The 15,877-nt window shown below is 40.0% G+C and overlaps 3 protein-coding genes and 1 non-coding gene across 8 annotated transcripts; 1 reads left to right on the plus strand and 3 right to left on the minus strand.

The window, feature by feature from the left end:
• Positions 1 to 1,248: 1,248 nt before the first annotated feature.
• On the minus strand, positions 1,249 to 3,455 carry LOC147139076 (alpha-2-HS-glycoprotein-like). Its single transcript, XM_086047169.1, has 7 exons — positions 3,191 to 3,455; positions 2,386 to 2,496; positions 2,230 to 2,314; positions 1,901 to 2,070; positions 1,696 to 1,812; positions 1,501 to 1,581; positions 1,249 to 1,435 (listed from the first exon to the last, which is right to left on the minus strand). Exons 1-7 carry the CDS (start codon positions 3,452 to 3,454, stop codon positions 1,292 to 1,294), a joined length of 972 nt encoding a protein of 323 aa, XP_085903295.1. The 5' UTR covers position 3,455; the 3' UTR covers positions 1,249 to 1,291.
• A 116-nt stretch (positions 3,456 to 3,571) lies between these two features.
• Positions 3,572 to 9,962, plus strand: LOC147139077 (uncharacterized). Of its 3 annotated transcripts, none has more exons than XM_086046497.1 (5): positions 3,572 to 3,679; positions 4,095 to 4,174; positions 5,220 to 5,570; positions 6,780 to 6,917; positions 8,593 to 9,962. In XM_086046497.1, the coding sequence occupies exons 1-5, from the start codon at positions 3,633 to 3,635 to the stop codon at positions 8,754 to 8,756; spliced, it is 780 nt and encodes a 259-aa protein (XP_085902623.1). In that variant the 5' UTR covers positions 3,572 to 3,632; the 3' UTR covers positions 8,757 to 9,962. The 3 variants fall into 3 exon arrangements, with proteins under 3 accessions (XP_085902623.1, XP_085902621.1, XP_085902622.1); XM_086046495.1 differs by having other exon boundaries at positions 3,615 to 3,679; positions 3,869 to 4,174; XM_086046496.1 differs by having other exon boundaries at positions 3,615 to 3,679; positions 3,869 to 4,174; positions 6,804 to 6,917.
• Positions 9,963 to 10,979: 1,017 nt separating this feature from the next.
• On the minus strand, positions 10,980 to 15,157 carry scamp4 (secretory carrier membrane protein 4). 3 transcript variants are annotated; one of them, XM_086046499.1, is made up of 7 exons: positions 14,354 to 15,157; positions 14,177 to 14,203; positions 13,293 to 13,421; positions 13,063 to 13,219; positions 12,431 to 12,532; positions 11,747 to 11,864; positions 10,980 to 11,504 (listed from the first exon to the last, which is right to left on the minus strand). In XM_086046499.1, the coding sequence occupies exons 2-7, from the start codon at positions 14,181 to 14,183 to the stop codon at positions 11,319 to 11,321; spliced, it is 699 nt and encodes a 232-aa protein (XP_085902625.1). In that variant the 5' UTR covers positions 14,184 to 14,203; positions 14,354 to 15,157; the 3' UTR covers positions 10,980 to 11,318. The 3 variants fall into 3 exon arrangements, with proteins under 3 accessions (XP_085902625.1, XP_085902624.1, XP_085902626.1); XM_086046498.1 differs by having other exon boundaries at positions 14,374 to 15,156; XM_086046500.1 differs by lacking the exon at positions 14,354 to 15,157 and having other exon boundaries at positions 14,177 to 14,344.
• On the minus strand, positions 15,134 to 15,205 carry trnad-guc (transfer RNA aspartic acid (anticodon GUC)). Its single transcript has one exon. It is a non-coding gene; the product is annotated as a tRNA-Asp (tRNA).
• Positions 15,206 to 15,877: the final 672 nt, after the last annotated feature.

Below are 15,877 nucleotides of genomic sequence, written 5' to 3' on the forward strand. Positions count from 1 at the left end.
TTGCACTTCACTCCTGTTATTTTATAATCATATAACTCAAATAAAAATAAAATGTAGCGTCCTTGTACTTGAGTATGGTATTTAATTGAGTATGGTATTTAATTAAAAAAACTACTGACTATCTGGTGAGAAACTTCAAGTAACTATGAAACGCTTGAATGTCAAAACAAGCACAAATCTAATATAGGACAATGCAAATAACGTCTAAAATGGACTGTTTACACAAACCGGCACAATTGTGGCACGTGCATTCATAACCACTTGGTGGTGCTCAAGCATCTGCTCTTTTCCCTGGATGGAAAAAAAGTGTTTTTTTCTCATCCAATCTTTGCTTCAGGGATGACACACCGGGGCTAGCAGGTCCTATGGCCCCATCAGACATTTTTGTTTCCCCAGTTAAACCCCTCCAGCATTTTATTTGTGTAAGAATAACATTTCGAAAATAGATTTACAGATTTTCTCATATGCATTGTTCAAGCACCTCTTTAGCCCCAGGAGAGAAAAAAAAATCTCAGGGCACGTCCTGCTTTGCTTCTCTTCCTGTAATAGTTATTGACTGAGTTGATTGTGTTAACAGAAAGTAAGTTTTTTAAATGTAATGAATAATTTTGCAGATTGTCCTTTTTGGGCTTGAGTACCTACCCCCTCAACATGTGTATGTGCCTGGCACAAATTACATAATTACAGTTGTCTTGAGGTACAACAATTTCTATGACTTTGCTTGTAACTCAGAACACATTGCAAATCATCTTCCCCCATTGAAATGGGAATACCATCAATCCATTCCAGTCCCCTCGCAAAAAAAACCCCAAATGTATTTAATAGTACTTTATAAACTATAGGGTAAAGACATTTAATGTGATATCAAATGTAAACTTCACATTGGAATATGATGTGGGCCAGCATCTGAGTTAGTCTAAGCAACATCTGTTTGTCCCACCTGACAGGTAGTCACTCTCCCCATTTTACTGAGGATTTCTATAAATGTCATCCATCTCCATTGGGTCAGCATTTACATCAGGCTGCTGTGGGAGTTGTAAGGGAATGTCTGGTACTTTTCACAGAAATGTTTACTCAGGTAGAGTGCCCAGAGGGAACAAGTTGCAGTATAAAGGCCTTCTAGGACAAATTGTTAAACCAGTCACATTCCAACATTAACAAGATCTTTTTTATTAACTGAAAACTGGCATTAGCACAACATTGAGAAACAATGACAATAGATTCAAAAACCAACAATTGGCACCAAAATACTTTTAAATCCGTTTTATTTACTACTACAATCAAGTTGACATCATTTCAGCGGGAAGGGACAAATGTGGTGGATAGACGGCTCAGGTTTGGTCAGCCGGTCCTTGCAGATGCAAGCTTCTGGACTTTGGTGGAACAAGGGTTTGCACACAGGTTCCGGCACACCAGTCGGGTGGGGGGTCAGATTCTGGAGAAGAGGAACAATTAGGCACTCTGTATACAAGTAGATGTAGTCTTTTGTTGTAGACTTACTTTTGGTGGATATAATTCACACTGAAGTTCTCCCAGTTGTTTGTGCAAGTTGTAATATGGAGTTTGGCAAAATGCATGAGTCTTAGAGGGTGGGGGGAAAAGTCATGTTTAGAAGCAAACCAAAAATTCAAACGCACACATTTGTGTTTGGCTGTGTTCATCTTTAACCAGCCATTAGCATGAAGGCTAACTCACAGCTATGTCAGAACAGCGAGGTATGCAGGCAACAGACGTTTTCCCGGCCTCTCTTGGGCATGTTGTCTCCACCAGGGCGAACTTGAGCCAAGTAATCGTGCCGATCGTTGTGACGTACTGCGACAGGAAGGATAAAGTGGCATTAAAAAAGGACACGGTATGTGATGTAGCAAGCAGAAAGGAAAACTGATGAAACTGTCATCACCTCCATTGTGACATGTGCCACTTCCATCAGCATGAAGTATTTCAGGTATTTGCCCTCCATGTTGAATTTGACCACAGCATCATTTACCGCCTTAACGGCGGTCGGGTCATCAAGAGGCAACAACCCGGGGCAGTGTGGACAAATGGTCACCAGCTCCTCGTTGGTAAGCTCTGTACAAAAAAGAAAAAAAAGGTGGCATGTTCAGTTTGCGGCAAAAAAGTCATTTTCAGATTGTGTTGAAATTCACATTTGTTTAAAACATTGAATTGAGGTTCTCTTGATTTTGTTACAGTTGGTACATGTGACAAAGAGCGGTTGTGTGTTATGACCTGGTCTGGTGGTGCATTCCCGTCTGATGACTTTGGCCACGCCCCACATGACCCAAATTTCAATGCTGCAGGTTGCCACTGCGCCCTAAACACGCAACACTTAGCATGTCACCTACATCAGCAGCTGTTGACTTTAACAATGTTAGAAATCTTTACCCGTTCATCCCGTCGCCAAATCTCACACAGATAGTCAGGTTTGGGGTTGGTGAAGTGACATTTGGTCTGCACCAGCTTCACATTGACATCAATGTGGCAACCTCCTGATACCTGGATAGAGGCACACGGGAGTTGCATTACCCAAGACACCCTTCGTGAGTCACACGTTTCCACCTTGACCATGCTGGGTGGCTACAACCAAACGTCAAGGTTAAGCCATGTCACGGAGAAGTGTACCATTAGTTGGCTTAAAATTTATTTTAAAAAGTAAAAGATCTCAGCAAACTTTAATAAAGGGGACTAATCAAAATTAAGATGCCTTTACATAAGTGTTTGAGAGAGCTCTTTTAATTTCTCTACATAATCTTCCTGCACTGCCACCTTCAGAGTTTTGTGTGCCTTCTGTGAAGATGAAACGTCATCCACATTCAACCTATACCAAAACTAATATCAACTGCTGGTTTGAGTTAAGACTTGTGAAGGCCTTCCTGATCCGTCTTCAAAAAGGACAGTCCACCTTTCCTTGATTTGGTATACAGGAGATAAAAATAACTTTGTTTGCGCTGTTCTGCTGCTCTAAAACAAACAAAACCCAACTGATCTCAATCCTTGAGCAAATTTACGTCAGCCATTTTGTATAATGGCTGATAAGCTAAAAACAGAAGACGATTATCCACCAGTGTGTTTTTAAAGTAATCTTACACATTGAATAGGATAATTTGGAAGCCCCCCCCCCCCAAAAAAAAGAAAACACACTCAAGAAAGCAACAATTTCTTCCCCAAAAACAGGTACGATAGTGCTAACCTGTAGATATTTGCTGCTCTGGACCTCCTGCAGCTTGAACCTGAACCCATGCTTGTGTTTCCTATTGATGTGTTGGACACCAAGAGCCGCCGCTGTTGTCACAGTGTTGTTGCCACAGGTAACCAATGGCAAAGATGGCACTGCAAGAAAGCCAGGAAACGCTCCAGCACACCAAAGCAGAACCACAAACAGGTGGGCCCCCATGATGACACAATAGGACTTGAAAGTAGCAGACCAGCAGTGATGATGACAGGTAGAACACATGCACACAGACTTTAACCGGGCTGAGGAGCCCCGACGACCAATCACAATGGTGGACGAAGGCCTGACACCTGTGTCTAATTAGTGGTGGGCGTGCTGTCAATCAGCCACATGGTTATGGCTCAATCACGCCAGCTGAGACTTCAGAAAGAAAAATTCAACTGCAATTTGATTTGCGGACATGTTTGCAAAAACAAAAAAAATAGAAAAACAAAGAATATTTAAATGGTAGGATTGTATTTGTATGTGTTTCCATTCAATTTCCTTTCGTTTTTGTCCTCTTTAAAGGTGAAGTCAACACAAAACTGTTCTTGACAATATGCTCTATGCAGCCCGATTAGTCTAAAAACGTCATTTTGATTGATATTGCGTTTGTGGAATTAAGTAGTAAAATCCACCCATTTTTGTCCATCTCAGGAGGCGGCCATTTTGTCGCTGTCAACTGAAAATGACATCACAGTTGCTCAGGGGTCGGATAACAACCATCACGGCTCAGCTTGAGAAAACAGATGAGCCGTAATTGGTCGTTGCAATGCGCTAACACGTCCCATCACAGCAACCTCAGTGTCTCTGACAATGTTGGGTGGAGGGGGGAAAAACATTTCTCACCCACTCATGCACAGCTCATTTTGTCTTATTTTAGGGGAGTTTATACATGCAGACTGAATGAGAAGCCAATAGTGAAAATGTCACTGAAGCAAACCGGTCTGGTGCTACTCACTGGTAAGTAAAAACAGCCAATAATATTTGTCATTGAAAATGTTGTAGAGATTTTGAAAAGCGCATGGTAGACTAGTGGTTAGCATGTGTGCCTGGTGGTTAACACGTCTGTCACACAGTTCTGGGGTCTTGGGGTTCAAAACGTTCTGTCTTTCCTGTGCGCCGTTTGCATATTCTGCCCATAATTTTCTCCTGGTTGTGACATTCCCAAAACACGCATGTTAGGTACTTTGAAGACTGTATTGTCCGTAAGTCAATGTGGGGATGATGTCAGGATGATCGTTTGTGAGCCCTGCAAAGGTGACAAAAGTACTCACACTCAGTATTTAAGTAGATTAAACTTTTTTAAACACTGGTAAAAGTACAACTACTGATACAGCTCCCGTACTTAAGTAAGAAGTGCAGACTGTAAAATGTGCTTACCGGTAAGTACAAAGTAACAATGATTTTCTACTAACTTAGCGCTATGACAAAAGAAACCTTTTGTTCAAGAGCTAACTCGACTTTTATGCTATCAAAACAACGTATTCCCACATTTTTATGAATGTTGCCGTCTGCTGACAGGCTAACAAAAAAAAAAGCTAATTTAGCTCATGATTAGCGCCCGACTGATATAGGATCATTGGGACTGATGCCAACAGTGATATTGGGGGCTAAAACATAAAAAAATATTAAATTTATCGCCCAATGCAGGATATAAAACATTGCTATACACAGGATATGAACTGTACATGAATATCCAAAATGTGATTCTTTCTATACATCTATCCATCCAGCCAGCTATCTTGTTTTATCTATACATTTGTAATTTTTCACACAACAAATACTCCTTATTAAAAAAAAACCTCAAACTAATGCTAAAACTAATTTAAAAAATAAACTAAAACAAAGAATTTTCAAAAAAAGACAACTAAATTTGAAAAACAAAATAAAATACTAACTCTGCTGAAAAATCCCAAACTAATTCTTGTCTGCAGTGATTAGGACTGTTGAAAAATGTTCTGCAACATGAAACCTGACCCTTTTTTCCCCTTATATTGCTGTGCAGTTTGCGTCGCAGCAGCAGCAGCAGCTCAGTGTTCTGTCGTTTTGAATGACTCCCAAGCAAGAGTGGACATTCCCGTGGGTTCCTCCCTCACTTTGTGCCACCGACTGAAGAGCTGGACACCAAAGAGATTCAGGATATGCTGGCATTATAATCCATCTGAACCCTCGTTGGTCCACTCTGAGCAACTCTTTTGCTCCAACATGTCAAACAGAACCGAGCGCAAAGCCATATCGCTGAACTATACCTTATTCAACGTCACTCAGCAACACAGCGGATGGTACTTTTGCCGCATCTATGTGGATATTCCAAAACTGATGATTCTGGACACTAGTGGAACATCAGTGTTTGTTCGTAAGTGTTTGCTGCTTCTGTTTTAGAGTTGTCTATTTACGCCGGTGTTTCACAACCTTTGTTGAGCCACTGCACATGCAACGTATTTCATCTGAGAAAAATCTCATGTCACACCATGAAACAAAAATATCACAAAAAGTTGATGCACAGCTTTGCTACAGTACAGTATGTACCTTGTGCCATTTAGGGGAAGAGGATTTAATTGTTGCCTGTCACTGTATGTTGGACATAGATAGATGAGCCAAGATACATTATTTGTTTTTACTCATTTTTTTGACCACTCAAGAGAAATAATCCCAAAGAAGGACATTTTATGCTAAATGTTTTTATGCGCACAAATCTTTATTTACAACGAGGTTAATTTTGTATTTTATTTTTTTTTTAATCTTTTTATTTCTAAATAGTTATCGAGATACCACTACAATGAAATTCCCAAATTGAATAAATCAGACACTGATGGCACATCACTCTATTTTTTCCCCACCCCCCAAAATGATTTACAGTCTGATTAGGAGGTACTTGGATGAAAAAATATTTCCCATATCACCACTTGTCTAACAAACAAGGGATATTTATAAACAATGCAGCATCACATGTAGAGGGAGAGATTAAAACAACACTCATAGGCATATATTCTTTATCCTCTGCAAAACGGACTATTGCATATTACTGAGTCACTTACAGTTGTTGAGTAAAACGTTTTGATGATGATTATAGAGTGCTAGTTCTAGTTACTTATTTAAAACACATCACAGTCTTTTTTTTCTTTTTTGGTGGGAGCCTGGAACAGAGATGACAATTCCATGCCTTTGGCGTTGGGTGTTCTACTGCACAGGACCAGTCAAATGTTTGGGAAAACCCTGTAATTCTGTGTTTTTTCATTATTTAAAAATGTCCTAAGTTTTAGATAAATACTAAAGACATTATGCAGAAATACTGATGGAATTATTTGGTAAACAAAAAATGTTAATCGAAATGGAATATGTTTTATAATTTTGGCTCTCCAAATCAATAGCTTTTCAGGTTTATGTTGCGGATGATGCTTTATGACCCGGAATGACTTTCAGTTCACGGCTGTGCATTATCAAGTTAATAGCTGGAATTTCTTGACCTCCTAATGTGTTTGCGACCCCTGTGAATTTGAAGGTGTTTCCAAACTTTTGACTGGTACTGTATATCAACTTCAACCTAGCCATGTATTTCTTGCAGAGGGTGTTTCTGTGAATCCCACAGATGCGCCCCTGCTGTACATGTGGTGGCTGTGGGTCACCATTGGAGTGCTCGGCCTCATCATACTGTTCCTGCTGCTTCTGTGTGTGCTTCTGATCCGACGACATCAACGCAAAGGTAACGTTATCTTTTCGCGTGCCAACTGCTAATTACACACTTCCTGTGGTTTTGCCATCCCTGTAAAGTTAAAATAAATGTCTTGTAAATTTGACACACCGCTGGGGAGAGTGTTCTGAACAACCGTGCTTATATTGAATGATTAAAAAAGTGCCCAGCCTTCAAAATTGTGATTGTGTTAGGCAAATATATCCGCTTAGCTAGCTCGCAAGCTAACCGGGGCGCCTCTCGGCCGACGGAAGGTCAGTGTGCTGAGTGTGTTTGAGCACAAACTTCCAGCTAGTTATATACCCACAATGATTTGCGTTCCACCATATTTCAGGAGCCTGACTAACACAAAACACATAACAACCAACAGCTGTTCATTATTGTAGCATCCAGGGAAGATGTGTTTTTTTTGTGTGTGTGTGTGTTTCGGTCAAAACAAAGCTAGCTAGCTAATTCGATAGCGCTATATGATAATAGCTTATGCCAAAAGTCATGCCGCACTCAACAGTGCGTCACACGGCGCCATTTTATCTTAAAATCTGAAAAAGTTGAAATGGTGAAAAGCAGTAAAACATGAGTATTTGGAACATTGTATTTCAAAAGAAATCTCTGAATTCACTGCACGGGGTCTTATAGGTTGACTACCGACAAGCTGAGAGAGCTGGTGGTTGTTGTGGTTGAACAGCACGTACAAAATTGAGAGTAGGACAAGAAGGCAGGCATGTTCTCTCCCGTGTGGCCTCGGTTACAGACGAGACCTTCAAGAAGTGGACCACACGGCGCGTTTGTTTCCTTTTGGTAACAAAAGCTGCAGCAACCACACGGCTCACTTATCAAGTCACAAATGTCAGTTGAAACAGTTCTCAGTATGATGACGTACAGTACTACAGTTCAATAAAAACGGATTGTGAAAAGAAACATATATTTTTTCCCACAATTTAAAACAGCTCGCAAGTATGTTTGAGATGCTTTCATAATATTACTTTCACGCCGTCTTTTTTTTTGGGGGGGGGGCTTTTCTTGGCCTTTTTTGCAGGGTTGTCCTGTTTAAAGGAAGTGAGCAGCTAGTCACCCCATCTCAATATTGTTGCTCTGACTGTCGGGCGGAAGCCCCATATGTCCAAATATGGTCAATTTTATATTTTTCGCAAAGTGATACACTTCTGCTACTTTTCTGTGTTAATCACCACATTAAAAGTATTGAAAATACCGTGAGAACAAATCTATGAACTCTTTTGGACACTTGAAAAAGCCTGAAGTTTCGTAAAACTCCGCTTTCTTCACTTCACTTCTTCTCTGCGGGAGCCATGTGACATTATGTTGCCTCAAGATTGAAAGTCTAGATTTTTATTTTAGACGATAGAGCATTAAAATGGTTAGCTTATATGGATGTTTTGCTTGAAATTGATGGGTATAATGCTTTGGTATAGAAGAAAATGCACAAACCACAGATTTATTTCCTACCTATTGAACATGATTGTGGGGTGACGTGTTGAAGTTGCTGGACAACGATATATGATAGCAATAGAAGATATTACTGTATACCAAGTTAAGCAAGGCAGTGTTTGGTAAACTCAAGCACAATGGTGTTTTTTCCCCCCCCTCATTTCCTGAAAAGTACAACTTCTGTCTTCAACACTATTGACCTATCGTGACATGACTGTTTTTCTCTTTCATATTCTTTTAGAACCACAATGTGCAATCTACGTGAACACACATCATTCCCCACGACCACCTGCTCTCGGGGACCAGCTCAGGGTAGCTGCCAGCTGCCGGATGTCTCGAACCCCAAGTCCTGCCGGGGACAGGCACAGCAGCGGCAAACAAAGGCCCAAACAGCAACCAAGATAGAGCTCACAAATCGCACACAATTCTTTCCAATATGTAATTTACACTTACAATTTGCACTACCATTGAAAATGAATGCGATTCAGGTTAGTTTAGCGAACCACTCGGTGTATTCATTGCACCCGCCCGCCCACACGGGAGACGTGGGTTCGATTCCCCGACGGAGAGGTTCTCATTTTCCATTCTTCTGTCAAAAGCGGACAAAGTATTCATTCATTGATTTTCTGGAGTGCAAGTACGTCATCAAGGTGGGACGCATATGTGACGTATTAGTAGGGTTGGGAGGGTTACTTTAAAAATGTATTCCCGTGCAGTTACTAGTTACCTGTTAAACTTAACTTGAATACTTTTAATTACGTCTGGATTACGCCAATACCAACTGTCACACAAAAAATATACTGTGTATTTTTATGTATTTGTCTGGACTTTTCAGTCTTATGGATTTTGAATATGCGCACTTTTCAATTTAAATTCAAAGCACAATAAATGTGATGGACATTCATGCTCGTCAACATGCTGCATGGATAGATTTGAGACAATTGTTCCGTTGCAACCCACCGTGCGACCTTCATTTCCATTCAATGTAATGTTTATTTGTTTTCCAGCTTGAGATTTACAGGCTTCTTTGAAACAAAAATTCATAGTCTTGACCAAAATGCACAGATACTGTATGTATTGTTACACATATATATATGTATATAAAATATATTGTACTGAAATTGAAGCTCAATGTACACCTGAGGCCACTGTTAAATAAAATTCCACAAGAGCTAGGCGAAACGGCATTTTTGTAAAGACCATCTGGAATCTGCAGACAAGCAAAAACTCAATGCAGAGACGGCAAACCAAGCTAAATCATAGACAAGGTGTAGTGCAGCACTGTTGACAATAATAGTCCAGCGAGTCCAAGTGACGATCCATCACATGCAAAATACATGACTCATATTCAGAAAGCAAATATCCAGTCGGATATCTTGTTCAGAAGACACAATCATACAGTAGGTAAGGCACAGGCCCTTCATTAGTCAAAAATGTTGTACTTAATATACTTTAATTCCTCAAATGGCGGTCTATACGCTCCCAATTAAATAATAACCCCCCCTCCAATAAAATATAACAAATAACTAACCATAGCTAGTTAACCTAATACATTAATTGCCAAAGTCATTTTAATTAACTGTCACAAGCAATAAAAAATATACCAATGTGCTTGCGAAAATGTGTCTTTTTTTTTCTTTGTCTGTGTAGATTCTAAATCACCCAGCTCATGTTAATCTTAACAAGTTGAATCAACTAACCTCTTATTTGTTAAATTTTTTTTTTTTTTTGTTTTCCCAAAACTTGTAATAATGACTTGGGCAAATATGCTATTAGGCTAACGATGCTATAGTAGTATTCACTATTGTGCCCAGTTGGATCTCTGTTGCTAGCCAAAACAGAAGCTCCTACCACAGCACGTAAGTAATCTCAGATGAAGACAGCGCATGCGAGTCCCTGCGCAGCATTGCGATTACGCGGGGACGACGTCTTTAACAAAGATAAGCATTCCAGTAGGTTTCGACACGGGGGTCACGCCACAATGTTTCACCCTTGTGAATTAAATTCCAGTTTCACTTAACAAACATAACGCTTAGATTGTTTCATACTGTATTATAATGGACCCCGCCTATTCGTGGTTCCCTATTTACAAATTTACCTGTTTGTGTTTTTTTTTCCCCTCTGGATTCTGGTACCTGAAAATCTCACCTATTGACATATTTTCTTTCTGTATTTCTTTCGAAGATGCCACAAAGTATGGCCAAAGCCTTGGCTAATATCAAAGCTGTCAGTGGTGTCAAGTATGTTGAAATGATACATCTCAATTAAGAGACTAACATTGTTTAACAAAGAAACATAACATTGCGAATTACACACCGTGCATTTAAAACAACCACATAACTTTGCCTTATTCTGCTAGCCTAATGCTAACGCAAAGTGGGAAATGCCATAGACGGGTTAATGAATAGAAATGGTTTCCAGATGTTATAACACTTTTAAGCAACAGTGGTGGCACACATGCAAACAGATAACAGTACTCACAGGCGTATATTCTTTATCCTCTGCGAAGAATGACTAACATTACTGCATCTTTTTGAGTCGCTGAGACCAGCTACGTGTACAATAATCTTTATCTGTGTGTGTACACCAAAAGAGGCAGCACAACGCACATTGAATCGAAGCAAAAAATGTGGCAAAACAGTTTAATTTGTTGACATTCTATTCACGTAATTCTGTCACTACTGTAAGTTTTTATCAAGTACAATACGAAAGTACTATTTTTCTTAATTAGATTCAAAATTAAATGATTCATTCATTTCACTGGGCAAAGTTGATTTGATATTTGAGTCGGATGAGAGTTTTGCATCTTGAGCATGGTCACAGGAAAAAAAAAAAAAAAGAAATCTACTTTTCGCAGGGGTTTACTGTACTCCAAAAATGCATTCAAAGGAAATACTGTCCTCCATCAAAGATGCACAGGGTGGATTTGTCGTTGTCTCGACCGGTGAGGCGGGCGTTGCCGGGCTATTACCAGCTGCGGTTGTCCACGTAACTGGGCACGGCTGCAGGGTACTCCGGCAAGCTGGGGCCTTGAGCCGTCTGGTCGACAGCGCTAAATTCGCCCGTCGCTGGCGCGTTTTTCCAAGTGCCAGCTCCCCACTCTTCTTGAGCACGCGTCAGGCTGCCCCCACTGCCACGGTACAGTCTGTGCACCTGTGACAGTCGAAGAAGAAGAGTCAGAGGTGCTCATTTTGTGTTTGTATGTGTGCGAGGTCGGGCAAAGTCTCATGTGCAAGTAAAGTCTTGACTTTCAAGAAAGTCCCAAAGTTGTTGATATCCTTTCGGCTAAGTAATCGGTCATTGGGTTAAGTAATTTAAATCTGACTTGAGTCATGTGACCTTAGTCCCCCACCTCTGTTATGGGTATGCATGTGAATGCGTGTGTGTGTGCTCACCTTGACGAGCACCAGTGTCATTAAGGCGGTCACCACTGTTAAGAGCAGCGTAGTGAGAAGCATCACTGTGGCAGCGGCTGCATTGTAACGGAAAAATCCCACCGTAGCAATCCAGCCACTACATGGTATCGGGTGACAAGAGAAGGATTACTGTAGTTAGTGCATCAAACTTTCGCCAAATAAGAATGCAAAACAAGCACTGTGTGAACATGTGATGTGTTGCATATAAACATGACAAAGATGGCCTTGATTGTACGTATGCTCTTGCACGTTCACTTTTTTTTTTTTTTACAGCATTGTATTTTAAATTGTTTCTATTACAGAGTTTAAAAAAATGCAATTAAAAAATCTTTCCAGATTAAAATTTAATCTGTTACTTTTGACTTTCTGCAACGCTTGTTTTAGTCATACTTAAATAGAATTTTATTAGTGACTTTTACGTGACTGACATTTTTATTTCCAGATTACTGTTTTCATATGGTGAGCAGTTTTACTTTAATTGTATAATATTGTAGAGCGGTTATTCTCTTTTTACTCATGTCATTTTACGTTATTTCCTATGTTTTGGAATTAGAACAATTTGGATATCAGGCAGTGTCACGGAACGGATATCTTACCACTACGGATATACAAATAACTTTTGTTTTTGGACATCTTTGACAAGATGGCGTCGCTGCAACTCACCAAATGCCCCAGTTGTTGATGCCTAAACACTGGATGACAGCCAGCACCAGCTGAAGAAAGAAGATGAAAAAGAAGGCCATGAAGTTGAAGGAGCTATCCGCCCTGTTGCCAGAATGAAAGAGACAGAAAACAAACATTAAATGGTGATAATGATTTTCATTGTTTCCAATACCGTGATTGAAGTCACGTGAAGCTCGAAGGCCTTGAAACGTGTCAAATTTGGAGTCAGAGTTACATTTTCAGGAACTGTCATTATTTTGGCCCGAGTACATCTAATTTTCAACAGCATCTAAAAATTAAATTGGAGGGAAATTTAGACAAAACTGGAAATCTGCGATTTATTTTAAAAAAAAATTTGGTTTACATTTCTTTCAGTAATAATGTGACAATACACATAATAAAGATATAAAATTTGGCATTGTTTCATCCCCATATATGTAGAGTGTTAAACTGTATGTATGTGTTTTTTGTTTTTTTTTTTTTTTTTACAACCAGCGTCATGGAATGGATAGTTCAATGTCTTTTACATTTAATGCAGAGAAATGCTTCAACTGTGGAAAATAATGGCTGTAATGCTGCTTCTGCTATAATTTCCGAGGCTAAAAGACCGCTGCGTTCAGAAGGCGACACACCTGATCGCTTTGTAGAGGGGTCTGAACCAGCAGACGTAACTGGCAGGACTGAAGAGGATGAGCCAGAGCAACGAGTAGCCAAAGTTGGAGCCGTTCCCCCCCGCGGCCCACCAGGCGATGCAGCCAATCACGTTCAAGCATAGCGTCACCGAATAAACTGCAGGAAACAACAGTATTCTTTGACCGAGAACAGGAAGTGGCATTTTCTGTTGCATGGCGACACAACTCACTCATCCAAAGCGTGAAGATTCGCTGCACCAGCTGCTGATGTTGGGCGGGAATTTCCTCCTTGATATTCTGATAAAAGCATGGCTTCACTTTTAGGAATTTAGGCAGGGGAGGAAAGTTGTTTGCCCGTTCTGCAAAAGAAAGAATTTTAACCTGCCAATATTTAATTGAAAGTTGCAAAATAGCAAGAGTGTCAAACTTTTTTTTATTGCAGGTGGCCTAAGGGGACCGGTTACAACAGTGAAAACACAGAAATGTAAAATTTTAAGGCTGTAATGTAATGGTACAGCAAAAATAATGCTTTCTGCTTTGCAGTTGACGCACTGCACTTTATCTTCTTTGTAAGTGTGGAATAAATCCAAACTTTGGACATTCTTTGTCTTTTACAGATTGTTTCCTCTGTGCTTACCGCCATTTCACGTATTGATTTCAATACGAGGTGGGGTTTGTATCTGGAGTAAAATTAGTCAGTGTGGAAAAAGTATCCTTGCGGAACTTCAAGTTCGATTTTGCTTCAGCGTTTTTTGTAGTGAAATTATTCAGGTTATTTGATTAATTGTTTCAGCCTTATAGTGAGAGGCTGATTAAAGTTGCAGATGGAAGTTGCATTTGTACCAATTGGTAATGATGAATATATGCTCGCAATAAGCAGCAATGTGTTTATTTACGGAATAGGCGTGCAGCTACAGCCTAAATGTCCTAATGTATGTCATAATATATAATTGCACCTGCATTTGATTTTCATTTTTGTGGCTAGTTTTGATCATTTAAGGAAAGCTTTCGCAGGCCACATCAAACCACACAGAGGGCCGGATCTTACCCTTGGGCCTCGAGTTTGACACCTTTACTTTATAGATAATGACAAAAATTATCATAAGTGACAAACCTGTCATGTTGTAGTCCTAATGTCGCCCTAAAAAGACAATTGCATGAAAAAAACAAGTAGTCATGCAGGAGGTAAAGCTAATGTCATCATTAACTATTAACTTCAATTTATATATTTTATATTTTGAATGAAAACAAGGCGTGAATGTCGGTTAACTAGGACGAAATATGCGCTAACCTTAGCAGGAAAGCGTTTACCTTCTCTCACGTCGAAATCTGAGGGGTGGTCGGCAAATCATTCCAGATGCGGTTCCTCGACCCGCCCATTAAACTTACGACTGCGGCTGCGCAGCACTGACGTGCCTGTAGTTCTAAATCACTTACAGTCAATGAGCTAAAGGGCGGGGAAAACTACAATTCCCACAGTTCACGTGTGGCTAGTAAACAGGAAGCGCGTGACTCTTTACTCCGAAGCCGCCCACTCGTTCAAACATAAAATTTAAAAGTCTTCGTGCTTACATGTGCGTCTGAAAATTGAAACAGAAACTTTGTTAAAAAATTCCTCTAAATAGTAAATGACATTACGGTGAATGACAAACACCAAAACGTGTACAGTACCTAAAAGCTAGTTCGCGAGTGCATGTTATGCTGCGTTCCCTGGAGGCGGGATTTTCTACAATCCCGGTGGTGGATAAAAACAAATGGAAAACTGAAAACAAAAAACATACTTAAAAACAATAAACAATAAAACTTCAAAACTGTTAACATTTCGTGTGAAGCTCTTTTAGTAATAAGTCATGCTACCAACGTACGTAAAGTATGCAAGTAATGTAAGAGGGGGGAAAAAATCAATTAAATGAAAAATACCTCTCGCGAGATCCTCATTTATTGTAATGCTTGGGGTATTAGCAGATCCAGCGGCCACGGAGAAGTGCCCAAACCCGAATCCTGTTCATTTTCAATGGCAGTGCCAACACTACAGATGCGATATTTTATGACTTGCTAGAAAAATGCTTGCCTCCCCGTCGGGGAATCGAACCCCGGTCTTCCGCGTGACAGGCGGAGATACTATTCACTATACTAACGAGGATTCATGCCGGTCATCAGGGCCGTGCATTCAAGGATACAAGATTTGAAAGGACGAGTTGAAGTATCAACTCAAGCGTTTTACTTAAGTAAAAATGTAAAGGTAAGGGTTTCAAAAAGATTTAAAGTAGAGATGTTCGATACCACCTTTTTCAGACCGATACCACTATGCGTAAATCATGTCTTGAGTACCCACCGATACTGACACTTATGACCAATACCACTTGTGCTTTTCATAAATAAAATAAAAATATATAAATATCTGAAGCACGAAGTGGGCCGGTCTGTCATTTATTCCTGGACCACTTTTTCTCTCCAGTACGCCAATGGGCACCATTATGAGAAACACAAACTTTCTTTCTCTGGTCCGTCTTGTACTTGAAATCTGACAATACACATCTTCAAATTTCGACTTCTGGGGTACAGTGAACGCAGCTTGCCAAACTTGGTGGCCAATCGGAACACCCAATGCAGGAGTGTGAGCGACATATAATCAGAGACCTTTGGTTTATTGTACATGGTGTTCCGTTAGTGGGAAATGGTAATTATTCTCACGAACATGCAACGGTTTAAGTTTTGAAACTCGTTAGTAATAACTAACGTTGACAAGTGAGAATCATAGCAACAACAATTCCGATCTCAATCGTTTACTAAAAGTAAATTGTTTTCGGAACGC

The sequence above is a fragment of the Filicampus tigris genome, chromosome 12 (genome assembly GCF_054856515.1).
Source record: "Filicampus tigris isolate MCC_2025a chromosome 12, RoL_Ftig_1.0, whole genome shotgun sequence".
Taxonomy (NCBI): Eukaryota; Metazoa; Chordata; class Actinopteri; order Syngnathiformes; family Syngnathidae; genus Filicampus; species Filicampus tigris.

Bases quoted from the DNA above. Each gene is read 5' to 3' on its own strand.
- LOC147139076 (XM_086047169.1), bottom strand. From the start codon at position 3,454: ATGTGTTCTACCTGTCATCATCACTGCTGGTCTGCTACTTTCAAGTCC. The intron at 2,497-3,190 runs GTTAGCACTATC...GCCTCTATCCAG, and splicing joins AGAGCAGCAAATATCTACAG to GTATCAGGAGGTTGCCACAT. The intron at 1,436-1,500 runs GTAAGTCTACAA...CCTCTTCTCCAG, and splicing joins GTGAATTATATCCACCAAAA to AATCTGACCCCCCACCCGAC.
- LOC147139077 (XM_086046495.1), top strand. From the start codon at position 3,961: ATGAGCCGTAATTGGTCGTTGCAATGCGCTAACACGTCCCATCACAGC. The intron at 5,571-6,779 runs GTAAGTGTTTGC...TATTTCTTGCAG, and splicing joins TGGAACATCAGTGTTTGTTC to AGGGTGTTTCTGTGAATCCC. The intron at 6,918-8,592 runs GTAACGTTATCT...ATATTCTTTTAG, and splicing joins CCGACGACATCAACGCAAAG to AACCACAATGTGCAATCTAC.
- scamp4 (XM_086046499.1), bottom strand. The intron at 13,220-13,292 runs GTGAGTTGTGTC...TGTTTCCTGCAG, and splicing joins AATCTTCACGCTTTGGATGA to TTTATTCGGTGACGCTATGC. The intron at 11,865-12,430 runs GTGAGTTGCAGC...GATACCATGTAG, and splicing joins ATCAACAACTGGGGCATTTG to TGGCTGGATTGCTACGGTGG.